The 15,834-nt window shown below is 38.0% G+C and overlaps 1 protein-coding gene across 2 annotated transcripts in view; it reads left to right on the top strand.

Moving 5' to 3' along the window:
• cpne7 (copine VII) overlaps positions 1-15,834 on the top strand; it is an 82,940-nt gene that overhangs the window by 24,118 nt on the left and 42,988 nt on the right. For both annotated transcript variants that reach the window (XM_048185558.1, XM_048185557.1), the window contains exons 4-5: positions 3,097-3,171; positions 8,946-9,020. In XM_048185558.1, the coding sequence (XP_048041515.1) occupies positions 3,097-3,171; positions 8,946-9,020 (150 nt within the window). The remainder of the gene's footprint in view (positions 1-3,096; positions 3,172-8,945; positions 9,021-15,834) is intronic.

Here is a 15,834-nt window from a genome sequence, read left to right as displayed (position 1 = left end):
ATTTTAAGGAGCTGAAAATAGACTGCGCCATAGACCAACTCAAACCTGGTCTAAAGTCTAAAGTCAATGGCGCAATATTTTTTTGTTAGAGTGCGTTGGTAGAAACTGCGCCTCTGGGCGCGTCCACAGTGCGCGTTGACTTTGCTTATTACACACAGGGATGCGCATCACACAAACATGCCAAATATTAAAAACAAAAGGATTACAGTGTAAAAGAATATTATTGTGTAGTCTACATAAATATAAAAATGTAATGATGAATAGTCATTGCGTGTATTAGAATTAGGCTACCTATTTTCAATTCAGCCTATTTCTACTTATAATGATGAACGAAATTGGCTAATTAATTGAACAATCGTGCCAATACACACACATATATATTAACTGACTCATCGCGTGTACGCCATGTAAATAGCAATCCGCCATGGCGCGAGCGCATCTCGCTTTTAAAGGGAATGGGAGATGACACTCTGATTGGTTTATTGAACGTTACGCCCATTATTCATTAAGAGAATAGGGACAACCCATTTAAAAAATGCGCCCCGGCGCACGGACCGTTTTTCCGTCGTTAAAATAGCAAAAGTGGATTTGGACACGCCCTGAGTGCACCTGCGCCGTGCGCTTTACACTTTGCGTTTAGACCGTTAAAATAGGGCCCTGTATCTTTAAAGGGGTCCTTGGTTATTATTTGACCTTTTTAACTTTAGTTAGTGTGTAATGTTGCTCTTTGAGCATAAACAACATCTGCAAAGTTACAACGCTCAAAGTTCAATGCAAAGGGAGATATTTTCTTTTACAGAATTCACTGTTTAAGGACTACAACAAACTTCTTCCTGGGTTGGTGACATCACAAACCCTAAAATTTACATAAACCCTGCCCCCGAGAACACACAACAAAGGGGGCGGGGCCATGTTGGGCCGCTTTAGAGAAGAGGAAGAGTTGTTGTAGTAGAGTGTTGTTGACATGCCGTCATTTTACGCCGGACTGCTTCACAAACGAGGGTCAATTCAACACTGGATTTGCACAAAAGATTAACATGACGACACATGCTAGTTGATGAGTTGAATCAACTCCACAGCAACTACATACATTTATCCACTAACCGTTCAGAAACGTCCAGTTTCATTCTAAAAGTTGTAACTTCTTCCTGAGTCTCTCCATCAGTGTCGACTCCGTTTTGAACAATGTAAGGCTGAACACCGTTACTGACAATCCTCATTTTGGCTGCGTGAGATTCTCCAGCGTTGTTGTTGTTGAGCAACTGAAGCGTGAGCTGTTAAAGCTCCGCCCTCTTCTGGAAAGCGCGCCGGGAGCAGCAGCTCAGAGATAAACATGGCAGACTGTGTACAGCTCACTAAGAGGAGGAGCTAAGCTAATAGGACAGATTCCATCACCAGTCATGGGCGGGGCTTTTACGTAAGAGTAGGGGGACATCTATTACCGCTCTTTTCGAGAGACTGTTTATGATTTATGGGGTTTATTAAAAAAGGATTGGGTGGTTTTTTACCATTATAGGCTGGTTGTTTACACACACTGTGAACACACATCTGTGTTCAAACACCTTATAAAAGTGAATTTTGCATATTAGTTCCCCTTTAAAGAACACACACGCTGCCAACTAATTTCCATAATGACCAATGTAATCTACCAAGAGCAGCACAAATTAAAAATAACTTGGCAAACGATATGTTCTGATAACGTCTTCCTCTGACATTCCAAATAAAGGATCATGAGTGGAGAAAATTCTGCCACACGCTCTCTGTTCTCTGCGCTGCCGTCTCGTGGAAGCAACTATCACAGCCATGTCAAATGCAAAATGGGTTAAGACATGTTTTTTTTTTCTGGGTTTTTTTGGCATTACATTTTTTGCCTCTGAAAGGGAAACTCCTACAAATGCCTTTGTGATAAGATCAACCACTTTTTCATTGCTAGTTTTTTTTACTGCATGTCTAGTAAATCCTGACAGTAATTTTTAATGGGTGACTCTTAATTAATAGGTTTGGATATTAATGGTTCACCTCACTGATGTTCATGTATGAATGGAGCAAATCCCAGCATCCTAATTCAACATTTAATGTAAACCTTCTACAGATTAGAAGCTGTAATAGCAGCAAAGGGGGGTCAAGGATTTGAAATTCAATGTTCAATAGAACCATATGGGTGTGGAGATCAGGCGTCCACATGCTTTTGTCCATGTAGTGTACTATGCCATTCTCAACTAACCATTATTTTATAACTGTTTGATTCCCTTAAAGGGTTAGTTCACCCAGAAATGAAAATGATGTCATTTATTACTCACCCTCATGCCGTTCCACACCCGTAAGACCTTCGTTTATCTTCTGAACACAAATTAAGATATTTTTTTGTTGAAATCCGATGGCTCAGTGAGGCCTGTATAGCCAGCAATGACATTTCAACAGTTTGGCGGTTTGACACGCGATCCGAATAATGATTCGACACACTGATTCATAACGCTGCGAAGCTTCCTGAAGCAGTGTTTTGAAATCGGCCATCACTATATAAGTCGTTATTTTGTTTTTTTTGGTGCACCAAAAATATTCTAGTCGCTTTATAATATTAATATTGAACCACTGTACTCACATGAACTGATTTAAATATGTTTTTAGTTTTTAATGGATCTTGAGAGAGGAAATGTCATTACTCCCTATGGAGGCCTCACGGAGCCGTCGGATTTAATCAAAAATATCTTAATTTGTGTTCCGAAGATGAAAGAAGGTGAACATGAGGGTGAGTAATAAATTACATTTTTTTTTTTTTTTTTTGGGTGAACTAACCCTTTAAAGTCGGCATGAAATGGATGTTTCCTTATTGTGACGTAAATCCAAGTGAAATGGCTTCTTGAACATGATCTCATGTGAGTGACAGGTTGTGTCAGTAAACACGTCATCAGAGAAGAGATGTCATTGGAGGGGAAGTTATTCTTATTAAAGTTTATGAGGGCACATTAATTAAAAAAAAAATATTGACATGCACAGATAAATTATTTATAATAAATACTGAAATATTCCATTAAAAACAAGAATTGTCAAATTTGATTTTGTTGTGACTTTAAAACATTTTAATCTGTTCCATAGATAGTGGCCCAAAAAAAGATGGTGAAACCTCTGTTGCTGAAATATGGAAAATATGCTGGAAAATCCACTATCACAGTGAGTTGAAACAATCTACACACACAATTGATATTTAATTGCCACTGTTCACATTTACACATTCATTGAAAGAGCTCTCATGGTAGAAGTTTCATCTAGCTTTACTTAATTTTAGCATCCACAGAGGCATTTTGATTTTGTTTACAGAATAACAAGACAATTTGAGTTACTTTACTGGAGACACAAAGCAGTCAGATAGCAGACATTGTTTGCCAGGCCACCTCACCATTTGACAATAACCACTGTTTGGCAGAGGTGTCCAAATCAATGTGTTCAATTAGAAAAAATCAATCACCCTCTCTCTTTTAGTATCAGGTCTGTAAAGGCTTGTTCACACCAATGATAACTACAACGATAACTGTATTAGCATACAGTACCAAGACATGATAATGCATCTGATAATCGTATATCAGCTGAAAAAAAATCACTCTAAAAGTTATTCCAACTTTATTACATTGCTCTGTGGAATACTTGATTCTGATTGGTCAGAACAACATAAATAGTGATGAAAGACAAAATATTAAATATCACAGATGAATATTTACTGAGTAATCCACAATTTTCACTTGAGATTTGGAGCCAAATTAGAGGTGTGTAAAAATGACTTTAGAAAGATGGCAGAATCATTATTTTATTGGTAAGTCTATTATTAAAATCTGTTGACTTTAGCAATCTTTGTTTCATTATATATATGCCAACAGTGATGGTTCAAAAATGGCAAAAAGCATTTCTTGTGGTGTTTTGCCTCAAGTTTGCATGTAACTCAAGAAGTATTAAAGATATATTAATATCCTCTTTTTAGATTCTGGTTCTTAACAAACTTTCCTTTTGGTATCTTAATTTTAAAGGCCCTTGATAGTTCAATCCCAGAGATATGGAGATCTTAATGCGGCTCCATGAGTAAATTGGTAAATTGTACACATTTTCAGTGGTCAAAAACCAAATGTGGGTCACTTTGCATACAGCTGATACTTTTTTCTTTTAAAGAGGAATATCTTAACAACAAATAATGTTAAAACTAGAAATGTATCTCATGTTTTTCTATCAACTCAGTTGCACAGAATATACCTGTCTGAGTGCCAGGAATATTCCTTTTCCAAAGTTTGCATGAATGTAACTCTAAAAGATATCTTAATATCCTTCTAGATTCTCATTCTTAATAAGCTTTTCTTTTGTTCTTCATTTTTCATTTTTATTTCTTTGTTCTTCATTTTGAAGGCCCTATATAGTTCAATCTCATAGATATGGGGATCTCAAAGCATCTCCAAATGAAAATGAAAATGAAGAACAAAAGAAAAGCTTATTAAAAATGAGAATCTAGAAGGATATTAAGATATCTTGAATACTTTTAGAGTTACAGGCATGCAAACTTTGGAAAAGGAATATTCCTGGCACTCAGACAGGTATGTTCTATGCAATTGTGTTGATAGAAAAACATGAGATACATTTCTAGTTTTAACATTATTTGTTCTTAAGATATTCCTCTTTTAAAGAAAAAGTATCAGCTGTATGCAAAGTGACCCACATTTGGTTTTTGACCACTGAAAATGTGTACAATTTACCAATTTACTCATGGAGCCGCATTAAGATCTCCACATTTCTGGAATTAAACCACTGAGGGCCTTTAAAATGAAGATACCAAAAGAAACGTATAAGAACCAGAATCTAAAAGCTTATTAAGATATCTTTAATACTTCTTGAGTTACAGGCATGCAAACTTGAGGCAAAACACCACAGAGGAAGTGCTTTTTGCCATTTTTGAACCGTCACTGTTGGCATAATGAAACAAAGATTGCTAAAGTCAACAGATTTTAATAATAGACCTACAAATCTCTGTGTAAAAATAAAACAATGATGCTGCCATCTTTCTAAAGTCATTTTTACACCCTTCTAATTTGGCTCCAAATCTCAAGTGAAAATTGTGACCCTTTATAAGGATAAGGATTGCAACAATCCTTATCCTTATAAAAATACATTATTAGGCATAGTTGTGTTTCTGGTTTGTTTTATTATGCAATACATAGACATACGTTTTATATTTCAAGCATGTTGTTGGTTCACTTAATGTAATAAACATCATACAATAGTGAAATTGGTTATAATTAGTCAAGATATCACGATAACAACTTTTGATCAGGCATTACTGCCTGGGTCCTAAAGGAGACCCGATTCCGGTGGTGGGGGAATTGATTTCTCATAACACCGATAAAAACTGATAACACAGGCTCATCTGGGTAAATGAAGTCAGTGCTTTACGCTTGCTAGGAGGGTTTTTTCCTTGTGGAAGTTTTGCGTTTTTGGTGAGCTAATAAAATATTAAAATTCAAATCAGTATTTTGTGTACAGTTATTTAAAACGCAGCTGCTATCATTTTGCGACAACTGCTTTGTACACTGTAATGGATTATAAGATAACAAACAGGTACAATTTTAAAACGGTTTCATCACTTATATCTCAATATCTCTTCTCCCCATAATTATTTATGTGGCGAAAAGCCATGTAATAAGTGGTATGACTGTATCCCTTAAATATCCGTCTAGTTTGAACTTGCCACTTGCTATAGCAACGGCTTTGCATTTAAAGACCCAATAAAATACTCAAGTCAATATTTCATGTCTAATTATTTACTTATGTGGCAAGTAGTCATGTAATAAGCGGGATAATGTGCATCCAGCAGGTTATTATCGCAGAATAAACCTCATCAGGATGATGCAAGACCTGATCACCCTGTCTGGGTTTATTCTGCGATAACAACCGGCTGGATGTACATTTTTCATTAGGACTTCCCTATTCTCATACAGCTAGAATGATTATTAAAACTTTACAGTTTATAGTTAATTATCATCCTTTGTGTGAACAGGCCTTAACTATAGGAGGGTTGTTGGCACCTACACTCACCCCTATACAATGCACAGCTTTGCATTGAGTTATATTCATCATAGGACACCCCCCCCCCCTTTTTTTATTTTTAACGTTCCAACTAAATGACCCCCCATGTTGCTCATCACTATACTCTGAGGATGACTGCACATTACAAAATGAGTGATTTTTTCCCCCTATTCTGGAATGAAATGTCACTCTAAAATATTTCTTGATACAGTTGAGTGAAACCGCTAGTACAGTAGTGATGGCTGAGAGATAGATAATGGGGAATCTCTAACACCGGTGCATTAAAAAGTCATCAGATTTCAGGAATAAGGTCTAACCTGTGTAAGGACTTTTAATATAACTCTGTGTAGTTTGGGTTGCAGTGCCGGCGGTTTGACCTCCAACTTAAATTCTGCTGTTTGCTGGTCTCATATCATATAACACAGTTATACCTTATTGTTCTGGTAGTAGACGGGCCCTGGATATTCTTACAATATCTGCTAACATGGTGTAAAATATCAATTTCACTATGTGAAAATAGTATTTCAATTACAATATCACAGCTAGTTCAACTCAATTCAAACAAGGCACACATGCAAAAAAAAAAAAACGTATAAAATTGATACCCCAAGCTATTTTTGCATGTTTCTGTTGCAGACAGAAAAGGTTCATTCGTAAGACAAAACGTAATACCACATCCCTATCATAGGTTTTGATTCTCTGCTTTCTCATCAGTTTTAACTCAGTTTCTCCTGACCACACTGCAGACTAATGGCCTTTTCATGTTGAAACACCTACAGCAATGACTGTTTTTGCTGGACCTCCTCATTAGGTTACACTCTGGTTGTAGATTTATTTTTTTTAATGCTGACGAAATCACATTTCGATCTGAGGTTAGACAAAATGGGATGATTTCAGCATTTCACCCCTCTTTTCTTATCAAAGAAACTAATAGAGGTCAAAGACAACTCCATGAATGGCTTCCATAAAGCTGCAGTCCGTAACTTTTTTTGGTTAAAAATGATCCGAAATCAGTTTTCATAATCAGCCAGTGTTCAAAACTATCTCCTCACCTTAGCCCGATTCACAACGGTAAGCTTGTAATTATGAACGATGTTACAGGCAGCATAACGTTCTCCACGTCTGTCACATGTGCTTAGGGTGAACCTGCTCTCATCTGTGAAAAGGGCGCCAGAGGCTGACCTGCCAATTCTGGTGTTCAGTGGCAAATGCCAATCGAGCTCCACAGTGCCGGGCAGTGAGCACAGGGCCCGCTAGAGGACTTCGGGCCCTCAGGCCACCCTTATGAAGTCTGTTTCTGATTGTTTGGTCAGAGACATTCACACCAGTGGCCTGTTCCTCCTTGCACAAAGGAGCAGATACCGGTCCTGCTGATGGGTTAAGGACCTTCTACGGCCCTGTCCAGCTCTCTTAGAGTAACTGCCTGTCTCCTGGAATCTCCTCCATGCTCTTGAGACTGTGTTGGGAGCCATCCTGGAGGAGTTGGACTGCCTGTGCAATCTCTGTAGGGTCCAGCAGTTGACACTGACCCTAGTCAAATGTAAAACTAGTGAAAAACAGTCAGAAAAGATGAGTAGGGAAAAAATGTCAGTGGCCTCTACCTGTAAAACATTCTTGTTTTGGGGGTCGTCTCATTGTTGCCCATCTAGTGCACCGAGACCCTATAGGTCGTTTTTCAAGCACCTTATTACGACCTATATTTACGTTTTGAAGTCATGCGCCCTCTAGTGGGCATAAAAAAATGACAGTGTCGTGTTACGTCTGTCATCATGAAATGATGTATGACTGTCATTACCAATCAAAATGCGTGTTCATTTAAATGCAATGTGTGGACTTTTTACACCATTTCTCCTATTTCCATTTAGCAAAACTAATTTTTTATTAACGACTACACCCACCCCCAATCCCTAAACCTAACCTTAGTGATTTATAGTGCATACACACTATATGAGCACATGTGTTCCCTGAGATCGTACCCACGATCGCATGATCACATGATTGCATATTGTTATTGCAATGCTCTACCAATTGAGCTACGCGAAACCCGAAACATGATGCAGATAAAAGGGAACAATGCATTAAAATGAAAGTGTCCTGTTGTCGAAAGGGGCGCAATTTTAGCAAACGCTCCTATGGGTCGTATTTCATGAATTAAAATGAAAGTGTCCTGTTGTCGATAGGGGCGCCACTTTAGTAAACGCTCCTATGGGTCGTATTTCAGGGAAGTGACAAACGACCTATATGGTCGTATTGGTTGGAGAACATGTTGAGAGCACCTGTTGTTAATTTCATTAACACCAAAGCAGCTGAAACTGATTAACAACCCCCTCTGCTACTTAACTAACCAGATCAATATCACAGGAGTTTAACTGACTTGATGCTATTCTTTGATTAAAAAGTGTTCCTTTAATTTTTTTGAGCAGGGTATGTAGGCGAAAAGTGCTTATCACGCCACAAAGTGCGTATCATATGCACGTGAAAACCGTGTACCAAATGCACGTAAAAAGTAATTTCTACGTTTAAATGGCATGGCAAATACAAACATAAATTTGTACTGTTGATGCAGAATCTCACACAGTTGAGTTCGGCAGAATGTCCTGTCATCACTCACCAATCGCTAAGTGTGTTGTGTAGTGGACTTGGTCAGTCGTTAGGTTTGTGCTCCAGTCGATGGAAACATCATCTTTAAGTGTGTTGAGTTCAGTCTTAGAATGTTTCCGCTAGTGGTTAAGTGTGTCCCCAGTTATAGATAGATAGAATTCAATGCCAATGATTCTGAAATAAAATGTTTAAAAAGCACATATGAATGTGGAGTCTGCATATAGAGTACAAACAATAACAGTATGTTGGCTTTGTCTCAGCTAATCCCTTTCTTATTTCCCAAGATTCACGCTGAAGAGATTTCTGGGAACAATGGTTACGTGGAGCTTTCCTTCTGTGCCAAGAAGTTGGATGATAAGGTGAGGAGTGCTGCTTTTCTTTTTCCATCAAAAAATAGGTTTTCAAGCATAAACAACTTTACACTCGGTGTGCTTTAGTGACAGGGAATGATATTCTTTGTTTGTAAAGCAGTGATTTTTGACCCTTTGAAACCAATAATCGCAGCTGCCAAAGAACCTTTCAACTCACTTTTAATGTTTTGGGTTCTCCATTTCAACCCTGTTAAGAGCCATTAGAGCTATTATGTCTTCATAAAACCCCACTCTCTTTTTTTGGCTCTGGCATAATGTTTGAAACACTATTCATTCAGCTGAGGTTTCCTAATGAGAATGGAAGATCTCTGAATAGCGAGGGCTATCGGAGCTGAAGCGCTGAGGGAGCGTAGGGTGGCTGGCTGACTCTCAGTGTGCAAACAGCCTCTCCCACACAGCGCGGCCCACGGCGCAGCTCTCTCCGTGCCCTGTAGTTCTGCAGGTGTCTGCACTTCCAGCTGCGCTGCCGCACAGTACACAAACGCCTCTGCACCCCTCGTCCTACTCTCAGTACTCATCTCATCTGGTTCTCCTACTCTTTCCTCTCGTTTCTCCCTCCCTCTTCCTCTTTCGTATGCCGCTGTTCTCTTCCGCTTAGCCTGGGGCGACATTTGTGCTCAGCGGTTATCTTCAAAACACAGCTTTTTTGTTCATTCCTCAGCCCTTTGTAAATCTGGCTTTCATGAATTGATACATCTCGAGTAATGAAGGGAAACAGCAAATCGATAGCCATGACTTGTTCACTCAAGCTTCACATCCCCTCAACTCCACATTAGGTGGTGAAATCAATATATTGTCTATTCATCTTTTTACAGTGAGACAGAAATGCTAGTTGGCATCTGTGCCATGACAGAAAGCACAGGCTGTGATTCTGATTGGAGACGCTTATACAGTAAGCCAAAGCACCTACGCAAACCATTGGCTGACTGTAATTTTGCCAACTAGGACGTGTTCCTGGATCAACATCTTTTGCTGGTGCTGGAACAACATTCCTCTTCCCATTAAATCAGATGGAAATGATTGGTTGATCTGAATGGAAAGCCCTAAACCCTAACAATTCTTCTTTCCCTGTTCCTAAAATCTGTTTTAGTTGATAGGAATGTTTTTGATAGGCGTGTAGCTAATCTAGGAACGTGGGAGCTGCAAAGGGGTGTTATACTCCCAGAAAAAATGGGCCTCTTCGGTCAAAAATCATCGAAAAATTTTACGTTTTGAAATCATTTTTTTTGTTTGTTTTTTTGCTTCATCGGAATGGGATGACACTTGGTGACTTCCACATTAGCTATGTGAACACACAAAAAATCATGGACACGATTCGGATATGTTAAAGGGTTGAAAAAAATTCACACTTGGCTCCTTTGTGGTCACATAGGAAAAATGGGAAATACGAAGAGTGCAAAATAGACACATCCACCCACCCCACACATATATATGAACTAGCGCGACTATAACACCGAGTACGTTTACACACACACACACACACACACACACACACACACACACACACACACACTATTATACACAAAAATGAACTGGTGTGGCTGTAACAATATGATAAAATTTAGCCAAAAGACTTCAAACAGGAGATTGAAATCAAATCAGACCCAGATTGATGAAGCTGTGATAAAACATAACTATTACCTTTTTTTGTTACATTTTCTATTGAATTTTGATGTTATGTTTAACAAAATGTCATCCTCTGTGTTCAGGTTTGACTGTAGTAAAATTAATGCAAAAACTGACACTTCAAATCAACATTTTAAACAAATTAATGTCAAATTAATAGTGTCTAAGTATAAATCAAAACCCACAACTTAAAAAAAAATAAGTATTTCTGTATAAAAAAACACTAGAGAATTTATAAGCCACTTTAGAACTATATATGAATTTAGTGGTTACATTATGGCATACATTAGGTTTTTCTTCTTCTTTTTTTACTCCCACCACATGGTACTAATCTACCTTCAAAAATTGGATTACCTGGATATAAATTGGATATATATATAAATTAGTATTACATATTGGAAAATATATTTGAAAAAATAGTAGGGGAATAATAGCTTATAAAAAAATGTATAAATATTGCATAGTATCATAAAATCCCTTCAAAATTCTAAATAATAATCAGAAAAATATTATTGGACAAAAATATATTATATTGGTTTTCCTGGAAAAAAGTTACACTTCAAGGCTTCGATCACTTTTGACCACGAAGGACCCAAGAGTGACCCCTAAACGAAGAGGACCAGAGGGTTAAGTATACAACAGCTTCTGGGGCAGTACCCTCAAAAAGAAATTTTGTTCCTTATTTACCTCTAAAAGATTCATAGTTGTAGGCTACTTAAGGGTGCATATTCCTACTCTAAAGTACTAAAATGCACCTTTTATGGATATAAAGTACAAAGCTCTATGTAACTCTGCATGTCAAACTAACAAAAAACTATGCTTCTAACCACAGGTCGAGAGCTGTAGGTTTCAGGAAACACGGCGCTGTTGAACTATGTTATTAACAACGGAGCTTGTGACCATAGTTGGCTAATGATGCTTTCAAGATATGCACCCCTGGCAAAGTCTGCACATAAAGCATCTTTACACAAACTGAAGCAGCTCAGTCAGCATGGTTCTTATGTTCTGTCTGCTGTGCACACAAAACAACAATCTATGCACGTGATCAATTGTTTCCTGCAATTGTGAATCTGTGTAAATACATTTATTACACCTCTGGGTAAGGCATGGTATATCTGCAGCTTCTAGCAGTGTGAAAACAGCTCTATACTAATTTATCCATAATATCACAGCATCTGGGACCCTCGCATAGAGGAGTTTTTCCCGTGCCTGTAGATAATCCTCCATCTCTCAAACTTAAAAATGCGCATGTGCTTTGGTTAAGTATGGTTTAACTAATTCAGCATGTCATCTCAAGTTTGTTAAAGGGATCGTTCACCCAAAAATGAAATTTATTCACCCTCAAGTCCAAAACTGTATTTCTTTCTTCTGTCGAAGATATTTTGAAGAATGTTGGTAACCAGAAGGTTGACGGTAGCCACTGACTTCCATAGTATTTTTTTCCTACTATAGAAGTCAATGGGTATTCAACTCTCTGACATTCTTCAGAAATATCTTCTTTTGTGTTCAGCAGAAGAAAGAAACTTTGATTTGCATCAACTTGAGGGGGAGTAAAAGATGACAACATTTTAATTTTTGGGTGAACTATCCCTTTAAGGCAGGGTTTCTCATGGTAAAATACATATGCCGACGCAGTAAATCATGTTTATAATATGGAGCCTCATTCTTTGCACATTGCATATGCATGAAAGCAGAGGCTACGCGGTCACATCACTAATTTATTTCCGTCCTCGCGATGAGCCTGTCCGCCTGCCCGTCAGAACATTAACCAGGCTAATTCTGAAAGGCTAATGGTGGCAAATTCCATAAGGCAATAAAATTGTATTCTCTCTTTCATTTCAAGCAATCTCTGAAATGAAACCATTTTAATGCTCTTTTTCAGGGAGGGCAGATTTTATTGTCCCCTCTCTTGTAATTGCTGTTTATATTGCAGCTTGCGTTTACACATTTTTGCCCTCAGGTCTGTTAATTATTGCTCAATGGATTACATGTACTTGTTAGGAATTACAATCATTAATATGGGCGTTCTGAATGTTCTGAATGCATCGTTTACATTAGCTGTATTATGTGAGCTGATTAGTGTTTCTTCTTCGCACTCATCCTCAAAACCCAGAGCTGGCTCCATCCTGGCCCGGATATGATAGCGGGAGGATGGATGGAGTCTAATAAACGGCTAGGCAGAATAATGGCTGTGCTGCTATCTTTGGACAAGATCTGTCTGTTCAAATAACTTTGGCATTCTCTGAATACAGACTGATATGATTTAAACGAAATGGAATCATTAGCAAATGAAGCTATATTGGACTTCATGACAGCTTCTGAACGTGACGCGTTCTTCTAGAGACGTCTGTGCCTTTGATGTGAATGCCATTTCTCTTTATGAAGACGGCTCTAATGCATTTTGAATCGAAAAGTCGCTCTGGGTTATGTGACATTTATCAAAGACTCTTCACTTGGAAATTTCTCTGTGAATTTTAATGCTTCATTTGGTGCTGTACCTTCACATGGGGTTCTCTGTAGATATTAGCACATATTTTGTCTTTTTCAGGGGACGTTGATAGCTCTATTTTTCATCATATCATAAAAGTCAAGCACGGAATTAACCTTTAATCTGTGCATTTAGCCATCTGCTAAAGGAAAATGCCATTAAAGATCTTGTCTCATTGGAGTCTGGCGGCCTTAAATGTCTTCCAGGAATAATGAACAGCCGGGAATCATCATCGGTCCATAGGGAACTTCGCAAATGCAATGACAGATTTCAGAGGTGCGATGCATGTGATGAATGCGAACAACAGACAAATCACTTGTCTAAATCAGTCTTCACTCAAACCACTGGCAAGATGTTACCTTGACAACCAGATAGTGGGGGCACCTCCTCTTTCAGCATCCCTGTGGAGATGTCGCACACTAATGCAGCGAGAAATGGGGATATTAAATGGCTCGTTCTTTGCTCTACCCATTTCTCTCTCTCTTCCTTTATCTCTCTGTGCCTCATTCTCTCTCTCACATCTGCACACACTTAGGAACAAAGTCCTCTGTGGCTTCTCCGGAGAGCTGCAATTCAGAAACCTTATGTTGAATGATTGTTTCAGACAATATTGTTGATTTGATTTGCCACAGCTATGAGCACAATCGGCAGCAACACAATGGGTGTGCGCTCTGGAAAATAACCGTGAACTATGCATTTTCCCTTGACCAATTATTCCAACCCGAAAGTGTATTGCACATCTGTATGTTCCCGTTACATATCTTTACTTAAAGACTCCTTGAACTTCGTTTTGTTGCCTTTATCCATATCAGTATGGAAACATACCCCTAAAACTTAACAAAATGTACTTAAGGTGTGATCACATTAGCCAAAAAAGTCTATTGTCAATAGTGTAGCGATGTAATGTATGAAGCGTATGAAGAAAGAAGGCACTTTTAAACCAAGCAGCTTTCTGTTTGTCACTGTGGTGAATTTGTGTGACCAACGTCAACCTCTAGTGAAATCTGTTTGGAGAAATTGCGTGCATTTCTGTTGAAATGACTGGATTTTGCCTAATGAAAATTTGCAGAACAATGGTAAATGTTACCATTCCTAGTCGAATTTACAATCTTCAGGGGAAATGGACCAGAATTACCAATACCTAACCTTGTTCACAGGATCTTTCATGGCCAAGCAATAGCATAGGTGTCAAGTTTTGGCTAGTTAGCATGGTTAGAACAGTTAACCCTTCCTGGTAGGTGCCACAACTACGTCAATGGGGCAAAAAGCATCTTTTTACTTTGGCAGCCATTCAAAAGCAGTCATGTGTTCAAAATAATAATTGTTTACAAGCAACATTTAAAGGGATAGTTCACCCAAAAATGACAATTCTGTCATCATTTACTCACCCTCATGTCGTTCCAAACCCGTAAGACTTTCGTTCATCTTCGGAAAACAAATGAAGATATTTTTAATGAAATCTGAGAGATTTCTGTCCCTCCATTGACAGCTACGCAACTGACATTTTGACACTTCAAAAAGTTCATAAACAGATTGTAAAACTAATCCATACGAATTGAGCTGTTTAGTCCAAATTTTCTGAAGAGTCTTGATCACTTTATGTGATGAACAGATTGAATTTCGGCTTTTATTCACATATAAACATTGATCGGCGAACAAAAGCTCAATCTAACCTCTTGCCGAAGCTCAAACGTGCTGCGGTGAACGAACCTCACTGGTTATTGCACGTCAAGCAAACATGCTTGAGCTTCTGTTTATCATAACTGATGTGTGCGTTGATGAATTGAATTTAGGCTTTTATTCACATATAAAGCCTGAATTCAATCATGTAAAGTGATCAAATCTCTTCAGAAAATTTGGGCTAAACCGTTCAATTCATATGGATATGGAGTTTATGTGGAACTTTTTGAAGCATCAATGTGTCAGTTGCGTAGCTGTCTATGGAGGGACAGAAATCTCTCAGATTAATCTCTCATTAAAAATATCTTGATGTGTGTTTCGAAGATGACTGAAAGTCTTAAGAGGTTTGGAACGACATGAGGGTGAGTAAATGATGACAGAATTTTCATTTTTGGATGAACTAACCCTTTAAATTATAGATATTTCATGATATTATCAGAAGAAATTTGATACCAGTGACTGTTTTTAGAGGGCAAGTAACTAACATTCAGATGATTCAGAATAGATCCGGTTCCAGGAATTTTAGATCTTCTTGATAGCAATTAGCAAATGGCAATAGAGTGGTGCAGGGATGACGTCAAAACCCGGAAGTCTAATTCGTCCCTTGTTCTCTCGAGATTTTCTTATCGGGTTTTATAATGGGTTTTTTCAATTTATGAGTAAAATAAAGCCTGTGGTAAACATAACTTAATGATACTTTGACGGTTTTGTTCCACAATATAAACTGCACACACCCATACATGAATTTTGAAGCAGTTATGTTTATTTTTGAAAACGTATGTTTTCTAATAAGTAACTAGATTAGACAGTTTGGAACAAAACTACATGTTGTTCTACATGTTGTTCCATGACTACATGAGTAAAATAAAGCCTGTGGTAAACATGTTTTGTTCTACATGTTGTAGAACAAAACATGTTTACCACAGGCTTTATTTTACTCATAAATTGAACCCCATTATAAAACTCCATAGGAAAATCTCAAGGGAACCAGTGGCGAATTAGTCGTAT

The sequence above is a fragment of the Megalobrama amblycephala genome, linkage group LG3 (assembly GCF_018812025.1).
Source record: "Megalobrama amblycephala isolate DHTTF-2021 linkage group LG3, ASM1881202v1, whole genome shotgun sequence".
Classification (NCBI taxonomy): Eukaryota; Metazoa; Chordata; class Actinopteri; order Cypriniformes; family Xenocyprididae; genus Megalobrama; species Megalobrama amblycephala.
Note: the sequence above shows the minus strand (reverse complement) of the source record. Positions and strands in the feature narration are given on the sequence as shown.